The sequence below is a fragment of the Chrysemys picta genome, chromosome 13 (genome assembly GCF_011386835.1).
Source record: "Chrysemys picta bellii isolate R12L10 chromosome 13, ASM1138683v2, whole genome shotgun sequence".
In the NCBI taxonomy this organism is placed as follows: domain Eukaryota; kingdom Metazoa; phylum Chordata; order Testudines; family Emydidae; genus Chrysemys; species Chrysemys picta.
Window position 1 is genome coordinate 8,759,041 of NC_088803.1, and position 12,178 is coordinate 8,771,218.

The following is a 12,178-nucleotide window of genomic DNA, read 5'->3' on the forward strand; positions in this document are numbered from 1 at the left end:
ACAAGTGTATGATCCGGTGTCTTTCTGTGTGTCACTGTTACTGGAGGAGATAATCTTTCCAGCAGCTCTGGAGAACCGGAATCCTATAACAGCGTGATCACTGTGAGGAGCCGAAAACGTGAACATAACAGACTCCCCGGAGAGGTACAGCTGGCATGGGGGGGCTCAGAGACAGGTTGGGGGCCACTGGGGTGTCTGGAAAAGACAACGGGTGAGATTTCACTGCATGAGAAGGGGCTCACAGAGCCGGGAGAAGGAGATGCTGGGAAGAAGGTTATTACTGGGTAACTGGCGTGAGAGAGGGATCCCACAGGAGGAATAGTTGCCCCCGGAAATTCCACTGCATCCCAATCTGACCCTGCACCCCAATCTGGCATCATACCACACCCCAATATAACACTGCATATTGACATAGCCCCGCGCCGCACTCCAGGATCTTACTGCAACTCAATAGGAGAGGAAGTTGCAGCCCTCGATACCTCCACACTTCACCCCAGTGCAGCATTGACCTGCAACCAATGTACTGTGTGACTTGTGTGTGATGTAGGAGATCATGTAGGTTGGCCCCAGGGCTAAACACAAAGAGAAAGAGGCCTTATTCTGGACTGATATTGAGAGAGGGTCACTCAACATGGATATGGCCTCTCCTGGAACCTGGTGTATTGTGTAATCACAGGAGTAGGGCCAGGTTTGTTGTGTATTTGGTTGTCGTGGTAATAGAATCTTGTGTTGCTATGGCAACTGAGTTAGATTATTAGGGGATAGCCCAGCCAGTTTTGGCTGGCTGTTGGTTAGTTCTGTGTGTGGCAATAAATGGCTGCTCCAAGGTTTACAGCTCTCTGTGTCTCCCGTGATTTCTTCCTAAAACTGTTTCCCCCAAGGATATAACAATGTGGTGATGAGGGTGGGATCCCTGTGCTGCCCCAGTAACAGAAGGAAGTTGAAGTTAAGGTACAAAACAAACAAACAAACCCTTTTTCTGCGGGAAGGGGATGAGAACTGGCTTGTTTGCACTGACTGTGAAACTGAAACTAAAACCATGGCTACACTGGAACCGCTGGAACCTTTCGAGGAGACTATAGTGCAATGGCCCATATATACTGAGTGTTTTGAGCTTTTCGTTATTGCAAATGATATTACAGAAGAGAAGAAGGTGCCAATATTCTCAAGTGTTGTAGGGCTAAGACCTACTCCCTGCTATGCAGCTTACTGCACCCTGTTAAGACAGAGACTAAATCTTACCAGGGCGGCTCTAGGTCTTTTGCCGCCCCAAGCAAAAAAAAATTTGGCCGCCCCCGCCCCCTTTTTTTGGCTTTTACACGTTTGCACTTTGTAATGTTGTTGTTTTGTTTTGTTTGTTTGACTGGGTGCGGTACTGATGCAGCATTGGGCAACGACTGCATCTGAATCTGCTTGAGCCGGGTGTATCTGCCTGAATTTCTTATTGAGACAGAGGAGCTGAAAAGCCCCATGGGCCACTAGAGCACCTGAGTAACTCGTGTGCCTGTGATATGTGCGGAGGGGAAATACAGACTAGAGAGGGACATTTCAAGAGGCTTAAATCCCCGCGTGCTTTGCTGCCCCGGTGTCAGGCCTGGGTCTCTTGAAGGAAGGCTACGGGGTTGTGCAGCCGCGATCGGAGGCTGAGCGAGAGCCCTCAAAAGGGGACAGTTATCTCCTGAGACAGCCCTGGGCTTTCCTGGGCACGCTCCGTAGTTCAGTCTTACTAGGAGCTGGGCTGCTGCTTCGGAGCGCTTTCTGCTCCTTTCCCTCATTTCAAATGAGCCTGACGTTCCCCAGATCATTCACTGACATGGGTGAGGAGCGCGCTGGAGAATTGCCTGCTGTCCGACGGGGGCTAATCCCGACACGGCCACTTGATCAAAGGGTCGGGTCATTATCTTTAAAAAGTTGTGCCTGAATGAAAGGATTTCTCACGGCTCAGATTCGTTTCCAAGGGGGCGGGGGAGGGAGAGAAGAAGGGGGAAGCCGGGCTAACCCTTGAAGGGGTATTTCATGGCACTCTCTCCCGGTGCGTCTCCCTGAGCCCCACTGGCTGTACTGCAGCGCGGTGTTACCTGGCTGGTGGCACTGACGGTGTTATTGGCTGCTCGGGGCTTCCTTCCCGGCCCTGGCAAGTTCTCGGCGGCTTTCTCGTTGTTCCTCGGGGGACTCGGGCTGTAGGGCTTTAGGAAAATGAAGTCGTTCTTGGTGGACTCCGGTGTCAGGCAGACTTTGTAGCAGTAGCCCAGAGGGCAGCTGCCCGCCACATCCAGGCAGTTGGTGGGCACTTTGTTGCCCGAGGAGAGCTGGGGATTGATGTTGGAATTTTTGAAGACATTGGCCGGAATGGCGCCCCTGGAAATGTGCCTCCCCAAGCACCTGCTTGCTTTGCTGGTGCCTAGAGCCGGTCCCGAATCTTACAGTGACATTGTGGGGTACTATTTTTCTCCCAAACCACTGGTAATTGTTGAACGATATAGGTTCCACAAAAGAGACCAGAAAGAAGATGAAACAGTTGCACAATTTGTAGCAACTTTGAGAAAGCTTGCGGAACACTGAATTTAAGGAGATATTAAATAACGCCCTACGTGACAGGTTAGTGTGTGGCCTGCACAGTGAAGCTATACGGAAGCGCCTATTGACAGAGGCTCAGCTTACCTTACAGAAGGCCGTTGATATTGCGGTCTCCATGGAACTAGCTACAAAGGAGGCACAATGCATCGGTGCATCTCCTAGGGTGCATAAGGTGTCACAAGAGCCTACCCACAAAACTGTGGGGAGTCAGGAATGTTACCGCTGTGGTAAGCCGGGTCACCAGGCATCAGAATGCTGGTGTAAGGACCTGGTGTGTCAACACTGTGGCAAAAAGGGACACCTTGTGTGTGCCTGTAAACAAAAGAAAAAGAGGCCTGTGGTCTGGCCGACTGAAAAGGGAAATGTGCGTACCCTAGAGCAGACCCAGGATGACCAAGGAGATACCTGCTCACAAGAAGAAGAGCCACTCCACGTTTTGTCTTTGGCAGTGGGCTCACACAAATAGTGGGTAACCCCGTTGTTGGACGGCAAACCTATATGCATGGAACTGGACACCAGTGCAGCCGCCTCGCTGGTCTCAGAGACTGTGTATAAAGAAAAGCTACAGCATCTTCCGCTTAAAGCAACAAAAACAGTGCTGAAGACATATACGGGAGAAGCTGTGCCAATGTTGGGCACTACGGATGTTAAGGTGGAGCTCAATGGACAGACTGCTAAATTGCCACTGTTTGTGGTGAGAGGTAATTACCCAGCCTTAATGGGGAGGTCTTGGCTTGGGAAGATCCAGCTGAACTGGGCAGAAGTGCACCAAATGACTAAAGAAGAAACCGGTCTGACCACTGTACTAAGGAAAAGTGCTGCTGTTTTTGGAGAGGATCTGGGAAGTATGAAGGGAATCACTGTGACATTGAACATTAAACCTGACGGTCAACTAAAATATCTGAAACCCAGAACTGTGCCATATGCCATCAGGCCAAAGGTTGAAGTGGACCTGGAGCACCTGGTCACCAATGGAGTCCTAATACCAGTTACCCATAGCCCATGGGCAGCTCCTATCATTCCAATAGTGAAGAAAGATGGCTCCCTCCAGATTTGCAGTGATTTTAAAGTCATTTTCAACCCAGTGTTGTGTGCAGAGCAATACCCACTTCCCCGCATCGATGACCTCTTCGCAGGTCTGGCTGGGGGACAAAAGTTCAGTAAGATTGATCTGAGTCAAGCGTATTTACAGATTCACGTTGATGAAAAGTCCCAAGAGCTGTTGACTATTGTGACTCATAAGGGGCTTTATCGATACTGTCGCCTACCCTTTGGAATAACATCTGCTCCCGCCCTGTTCCAGAGGTCTATGGACCAGATCTTGTGTGGCTTGCCAGGAGTCCAGTGCTATCTGGATGACATCCTGGTCACTGGAAGGAATGAGGAGGATCACCTAAAGAATTTAGAGGCTACCCTACAAAGACTGGAAGAGTATGGACTGCGAATCCGCAAAGACAATTGTGAATTCTTCCAGCCCTCTGTTGAATATTTGGGACACATCATTGATGCTACAGGTCTTTGTAAGGCCCCTGCCAAGGTTAAGGCTATTGTGGAGGCTCCCCCTCCTTGAAATGTTAGCCAGCTTCGCTCGTTTCTAGGACTATTGAACTATTATGGAAAGTTCATCTCACAGTTAGCCACACAGCTAAAACCACTTCACGAACTCCTTGGGCAGAACAAGGCCTGGAAATGGACTGAAGCCTGTGATGTTGTATTTAACAAAGCTAAGGATGCATTGATAAATTCTGAAGTTCTGATGCACTTTGATCCATCCTTACCACTACAGTTGGCCTGCGATGCCTCCCCTTATGGAGTGGGAGCAGTCGTGTTACACATTATGCCTTCGGGAGAAGAGAGACCTATTGCTTTTGCTTCATGCACTCTAAGCAAGGCAGAAACTAACTATGCCCAAATCGAAAGTGAGGCATTGGGAATTGTTTTTGGAATTCAGAAGTTTCATCAGTATCTGTTCGGATGGAAGTTTACTCTTCTCACAGACCATCAACCCCTGACTTCAATTTTTGGACCCCACACTGGCTTTCCTCCATTAGCCGCTAGTCGTATGCAACAGTGGGCATTGTTGCTTTCCGCGCACGCATATGAAATCAAATATTGGGAATCCACTCTGCACGGCAATGCAGATGGTCTTTCAAGGCTGCCTTTGCCAGTAAACCGTTGAGATATTGCCCAGAAGGAAATCTTTTACTTTGAACAGGTAGCGAATATACCCATCACCGCTACTCAGGTAAAGAAGGTAACTCGAGTTGACCCAGTATTGTCCCAGGTTATGGACCTGGTGCTGCATGGAACATCTCGATGAACCTCTCTGGTCTCACCCGACCTTGTTACCTACATGTCCAGGAGGACAGAGTTATCAATCCAATCTGGTTGTTTGTTGTGGGGGAGACGTGTCATTATCCCACCACCACTGAGATCACAGATATTAGAACAGCTCCATTCCGGTCACTGTGGAATAGTGTGCATGAAGGAAATTGCACAAAGCTATTTTTGATGGCCTGGATTGGACAGTGCTATTGAAGAGAAGGCAAGAGCTTGTATGTCATGTCAGGGTGTGAGGAATGCACCCCAGTGGGCACCCCTACATCCACGGGACTGGCCTGAAAATCCGTGGCAACCTATTCACGTTGACTTCGTTGGCCCCCTTGAAAGAAGCATGTTCTTGGTGGTGATAGAGGCCCATTCTAAATGCCAGAATGCAGTCCACTACTGAAGGGAGTACTATCCAAAAACTATGAGGACTCTTTACTCGTTTCGGTCTGCCAGGACAACTTGTGAGTGACAACGGACTGCAGTTCGTCTCTCAGGAGTTTCAAAAGTTTAAGAAGGCAAATGGGATACACCACATCACTTCAGCACCATATCATCCATCCACCAATGGATTAGCTGAAAGATTTGTGCAGACAATGAAACAAGCTTTGAAGTCGGCAAGGGGACAATTATCCATTCAAAAGCGTTTGGACACCTTATTGCTATCCTACAGAAACACAACTCATGCTATAACCAAGGCATCCCCAGCCTTTCTAATGATGGGACGACAGCTGCCCACTTGCTTTGATCTGCTGAAACCTTCTGAACCCCGACAAATTGTGCAACGTCAGCAGCAAGATCAAGTCATCAGGCGTGCACCCAGAGCAAAAGACCGAACCTTTAGCCCGGGACAGCCGGTTTTGGCTTGGAATTATACTTCTGGAGCTAAATGGGTCCCTGCCACTGTCATCGCTCAAACGGGACCTGTTTCCTACACAGTCCGGACTGCAGAGGATCTCACCTGGCGGCGACATGTAGATCAGCTGCTGCCACGTCATACCAGTCCTCAGGACACATCTTCAGTTGAGTTGCCTGACTTCACCACCTCCGGCGAGACACCGAATCAAGAGTCACCTGTTCCTGACTTTTCCCCTCCATTACTACCAGTGGCAGACATACCCCTCTGCCCGGTACGAGCTGATACCCCATCCTCACCCATTCACCCTATGAACCCTGAGCCCATTGTCAGGCCCGCGCCCAAGACACTTTTGGGTCCAACAACACCAGAAGTCCACCGTAATCCACCTGGAGACAGAAGGCCTCCTCGTCGGCTGGATCTTTAGCTAGGGCGAACCCACGGTTATGGGGCAAAATAATCCCCAGGGTTTAGCCGGGAATGGAGGCAGTCTACCCTCCTTCTCTAGTTTAGTGTTTGTTTTATGTAGGGGACATTCTTATTAAGGGGGGAGGAATATGTTGTGTATTTGGTTGTTGTGGTAATAGAATCTTGTGTTGCTATGGCAACTGAGTTAGATTACTAGGGTATTGCCCAGCCAGTTTTGGCTGGCGGTTGCCTAGTTCTGGTGTGGCAATAAATGGCTGCTCCAAGGTTTACAGCTCTCTGTGTCTCCAGTGATTTCTTCCTAAAACTGTTGCCCCCAAGGATATAACAGTGGAATCTCCTTCCTTAGAGGTTTTAAGGTCAGGCTTGACAAAGCCCTGGCTGGGATGATTTAGTTGGCGATTGGTCCTGCTTTGAGCAGGGGGTTTGACTAGATGACTTCCTGAGGTCCCTCCCAACCCTGATATTCTATGATTCTATGACACCAGGGCCTGACAGAGACCAGAGATGGGGGAGATTTGGAGTTTGTTTCCTTAAATCTCCCTAAGCTTTCAAATGTTACTACTGACTGGCAGCCCCCGAAATCCAAAGTAGCACCTATGTCTCCTCCAAACACACCAGGGAATCCAGAGACCCAGGGAGTGACAGTGAGCAGAGACAGGGATTGAAACTGAGGGCCCCATCTGGAGCTGAGAAACTGAGCTGTGTCACACGCGGGTACTTGGAGCACGGTCCCAGATTCATCACTTAGGAATATCAAGTACTGTGAGCTCAGAGTGAGTTTGGAGGCAGATGGACGGACTGAAGGGGGGTGGGGGAGGGTGGCAAGAATGTTCTTTAGAAATGACATCCTACTCAAGTAAATAATAACCCCCCAGTATGAAATAAGTTCCTGCCCCCTGAGCCCTATTGGTATCAACTGGGAGGTGGGCGGGCTTCCCCGCTCACTTCTAAAGGCCCCTCCCCCAGCCTAGTGGGAGGAACCACTGGACCCAGGAACCAAGTAATTTCTTGGGACAACTAATGAAAAAACAGGGAGTGAGGTGACGGTCAAAGGTTCAAAATCAGGGTACGCAATGCGGACACCGAGCAGAGAACCCCGGACAGCGCCCACTGTTCCTCAAAGGTGGCAAAGGTTCTCCCTCCTCCCCTTCATTCCAAGCTGCTCTGCTCAGTTCTGGTGCCCTCCTTCCAAAGGGCTCCAGTTTCTCCATTGGAGTGGTGCCAGGGTGGATGGATTGAGACCCATGAAGCGCACTGGGATGTGTCGTAAGGACCTGAGAGGGCAGGTCTGGAGCCCAGGGCAGGGGGGAACCAGGGTCTCTGATGCTTCCTCTTCATCACCAAGGGAGACAGATGAAGCAGCTGCCAGTAATGCTGGCATGTCTGGCCGCATAGGATGGCCTGACGGGATACCCAAGGCTTGGGGTTACCTGATTGGCTGGCACCCATTATCTAAATCAGGAAATGACCTGGCTGGGGGCCGTCAGAACAGCTGTGACGTCCTGCTGCTGCGTGGGACCCTGCTCTTTGCCTGGCTCCTGAAATCTGCCTCCAGCCCTGTTCCTGCTCCGCTCCCATCCTGCTTCCTGCCTTGCTCTGAACTTGTTCCTAGTTCCGGCCCTGCTCAGACAATCAGGCCAGACCACCTACGTCCTGGCTCCCGGCACCCAGACAGGGGCAGAGGGATGTGCCACCACTGGTGATTTTTCAGTCTGGACGAGGTGTCTTTTCTAACAGAGCTGCCCTAGTCCAAGCAGGGTTAATCCAGGGCTGTTCCATGGCCAGTGTTCTGCTGGGGATCAGACTAGACAATCAGTCGCCCCCTCTGGGCTCGGAATCGATGTTTCTATGATACTGACGAATGTTACAGTCCTGGCCCTAAATCTGGGTTTTAATTAAACACCCCAGGTGATCAAATCCTGATATGAACTGAAGCAACTTCTATTGATTGCCTGGGATCCCCCATCCCTCCCTCCCCATATCACGGCTAGCACCCCTCCCCCTGCACCTCCAAACTGCCATGGTGCTCAAGGACCCAGGGATTGGCACTGACTGGAGACCGGGATGAAACTGACCCAGTGGGTGCCCTTGTTAGGATAAATATATTCAGGCCTGTCTGCAAAGGCCTAGACTTTACGAATTTAGATGTATTCTTATCACTTAGCTAGTTATAGACGTACAAAACAAGAATCAGAATCACAGTCCACCTGTGTCTGGGCCTTCGCTCACTGGGATAGTCTGAGGCCTTGTTCTAGGGTGACCAGATCACCCAAGTCAAATATCAGGACGCGGGGGGAGGGGGGAGGGTGACGCGGGGGGGGCGCGGCAGGGGGGCGGGACAAAAAAAACCCACCTTTCCTCCACAAGCGCTGGAGGGAGGCCCGGGAGACGCAGGGGAAGCGCGGGGCCGGGGTGAGTAAGAGTCCGGCCTGGCCCCGAGCAGGCAGGACTCAGTTGGTGGTTGGGAGAGGAGGGGGGCGGCCCGCGGGGCCAGGCGGCGGCTGTTCTTCCCCCCGGGCAGCGGGACTCGGGAGCAGCCGCTGCTGCAGCTCCCACTGCCGTGGCGGGAGGAAGCGGCCAATGGCCAAGCTCGGCGGCTGTGGCTCTGGCGCCCCCGAACCCCCCGAGCCGGGGCCTGCTGCAGGGACGCAGCAGCGCGTACGCTGGGCCCAGCCCCTGGCCAGGCGCGTCTGGGCTGCTGCCCAGCTGGTGCTATCCCACAGCGGCCCCGGAGTGGGGACAGCAGGCCCCAGCCCCCCGGTCCCCCTCGGGTCCCGCAGGGGAACCAACGGGGCTGGGCTGCCGATGCCTCCGCCCCGGGGCCGCCGCAGGATTGCACCAGCTGGGCAGCAGCCCAGACGCGACTGGCCAGGGGCTGGGCTCAGCGTGCGCGCTGCTGGGTCCCCGCAGCAGGCCCCGGCTCGGGGGGTTCGGGGGCGCCAGAGCCGCAGCCGCCGAGCGCCATGGCCGCTTCCTCCCCCGCGGCAGTGGGAGCTGCAGCAGCGGCTGCTCCCGAGTCCCGCTGCCCGGGGGGGAGAACAGCCGCCGCCTGGTCCCGCGGGCCGCCCCCCTCCTCTCCCTACCGCCCGACTGAGTCCTGCCTGCTCGGGGCCAGGCCGGACTCTTACTCACCCTGGCCCCGCGCTTCCCCTGCGTCTCCCGGGCCTCCCTCCAGCGCTTGCGGAGGGAGGAGGAATGGTGAGCCTGGGGAAAAGGCGGGGATTCGGGGAGGGAGCCAATGTGGGGAGGAGGGGGCGGAGTTGGGGCGGGGGGGGGGGGGTGCGAGCACTTCCGGGCTCCAGGCTCCGACGCATTTCCTTGTTTGTCCAGGACAAACAAGGAAATATCGGGACAGTCCCGATAAAATCGGGACGTCTGGTCACCCTACCTTGTTCTTAGGCTAAGGCCTTTGGCTAAGCAGCAGGGGCAGCCATACGGTGGGAAGCGAATGGTCACATCCTCACATCCCAAACCAGCCCCACTGAAATAAGGCGGGATGGGCTGTTAGGAAGACAATCCTGTTATGATATTGCCCATCCCCATTAGATAAAGAAACAGATCTTAAGATGGTTAAAGAAAACTTAGTTTGGTAGCATCCGGTCTGGCAACAAATCACTTATCAATAGCTGGGATGTGAAATCCTCATTTCTTTGTTGTTCTATCACTGTAGTCCCCACTTCCCTATTGTTTGTCTTTATAATCTCTGTCTGGTTCTTTGATTGTTTCTGTCTGCTGTATCCTTAATTTTGCTGGGTGTAAACCAATTAAGGTGGTGGGGTATAACTGGTTAAATAATCATGTTACAATATGTTAGGATTGGTTAGTTAAATTTCAGTAAAATGATTGGTTAAGGTATAGCTAAGCAGAACTCAGGTTTTACTATATAGTCTGCAGTCAATCAGGTAGTAAGGGGGGGAATGGGAACAGGGATACAGGCAAGGCTCTGTGGTGTCAGAGCTGGGAAAGGGGACACCAAGGAAGGAAATTGAAATCATTGCTTACTGGAAGTTCACCCCAATAAGCATTGAATTGTTTGCACCTTTGGACTTCGGGTATTGTTGCTCTCTGTTCATGCGAGAAGGACCAGGGAAGTGAGAGGGTGAAGGAATAAGCCCCTAACAGCCCTGTGTGGAGCTGAGTGAGTGGGCTGTATCTCACCCAGTACATGGAGCAGAGATTCCTGCTGTTTGCTGCCCCATGGCAGGGTGACAAGGGGTCTCACCTGTCACTACTACTGAGATGGGTCGGCTCATCTCTGATGGGATCTCTCGCCCAGACTCCATCTTCCAGTAAACACAGGTGTACGCTCTGGCATGCGATCCCGACACCCCCAACAGCTGAATGAAATCAGTGTAACTGTAACCAGGTAAGAACAATCCCTTGGTGTCAATTCTCTGCTTGTCCCTGAAGAACTGGATCCGGGCCACAGTGGACGCCCCAGCAACTGTAGCCCACGAAAGCTTATGCTACAATAAATTTGTTAGTCTCTAAGGTGCCACAAGTACTCCTGTTCTTTTTGCAGATACAGACTAACACGGCTACTACTCAAACCCAGCAACTGAGCACGTCAGGGTCACAGCTTCTCCAGTTATGTAGACAGGCTGCTGCGGGGACATGGGGAGTTGGGAGGGGGGCTGAAAAAACAGTAAGGGACTGATTGTCATACGGCAGAACGTAAGAGAGAGACAGTGTGTGTGTGTGTGTGTGTGTGTGTGTGTGTGTGTGTGTGTGTGTGTGTGTGTGTGTGTGTGTGTGTGTGTGTGTGTCCTCTACGCCCTGCTAGAGATGACCAGCTCTGCTCTTTGTGTGCAACATTCATCTCATTAACAGCAGGTTCTGGATTGCCCACAGGAAATGGGGGGGGGGGTCTCCATAAAGCAAAGGCATCAAGGGAAGCTGGAGAAAGCACAACACTCACCTCTCACAGAGATGGAGACCGGGGCACTTTTCACAGATGGGATCTCCCTTCCGGATGGATGTATCCAGTACAGGCAGGTGTACGACCCGGAGTCCTCTAGCTTCAATTTAAAGTTTGTGGCCCCGGAGTTGGATAAGACATCAGGTGAGATGATGCTTCCCCTGTACTTGTAGAACTGAAATCTTGTAACTGCCTCATCTCCACGGGGAGGCGAACACGTGAGCCGAACAGACTCCCCAGTGAGGTACAGCCAGCGCGGGGGGCTCAGGGAGAGGGTGGGGGCTGCAGGGGTATCTGGAAAAGACAACAGGTGAGATTTCACTGTAGGAGAAGGGGCTCAGAGCCAGGAGAAGGAGATGCTGGGGAGAGGGTTGTTACTGGCTGACAGTAGTGGGGGGAGGGTATACCCATAGAGGAATTGTTGCCCTCTTGCAATCCCACTGTACCCCAATCTAGCATCACACCACACCCCAATATTACATAGCACCCCAACATAGCACCATGCTGCACCCCCGCATCATACTATAACCCAATAGAAGAGGAAATTTCAGCCCTAGACACCTTCACACTGCACCCAGTACGGAATCGACCTGCAACCCGATGTACCCATCAGGTTATTCACCCCATTTTCTCCATTCTGGGGGCAGAGGCAGAAGATTGGGGAGAACCCATCAGCTGACCATGAGACCTGCCTAGCAGTAGCTAGAAAGTACTGCCCAGAAATGAGGAAGCCAGGGTGGATGTGGGGAAGGGACGGGGTAGTTTTTCCACCCACCGCGTTTCCTCTAACTGCTCCCCTGTATCTCACTGAGCCCCAACCCTGCACAGTGCCCACATGTTTCCCAACAGGAGGAAGGGCCTCAGTGTGTGGGATTCACTGGCTGGACTGGGTTGCCCCGTGAACAGCAGGGGTATGGGACGGGTGGTCTCTGCATCAGCTGTGCAAATCATCCGGTCACTCCACTGGGACCAGGGACCTCTTCAGATACCAAATCCCTGCTCTGAGAGAGGAATTTGTATCCTATGGTGCTTTCACCACTGAATGCCGAACACTTCAAGGTAACACCTTC

The 12,178-nt window shown here is 52.3% G+C and overlaps 1 protein-coding gene across 1 annotated transcript in view; it reads right to left on the reverse strand.

The window, feature by feature from the left end:
* LOC122173027 (Fc receptor-like protein 5) overlaps positions 1 to 12,178 on the reverse strand; it is a 40,997-nt gene that overhangs the window by 14,638 nt on the left and 14,181 nt on the right. The window contains exon 5 of the mRNA XM_065566531.1: positions 11,109 to 11,402. Within this exon, the coding sequence (XP_065422603.1) occupies positions 11,109 to 11,402 (294 nt within the window). The remainder of the gene's footprint in view (positions 1 to 11,108; positions 11,403 to 12,178) is intronic.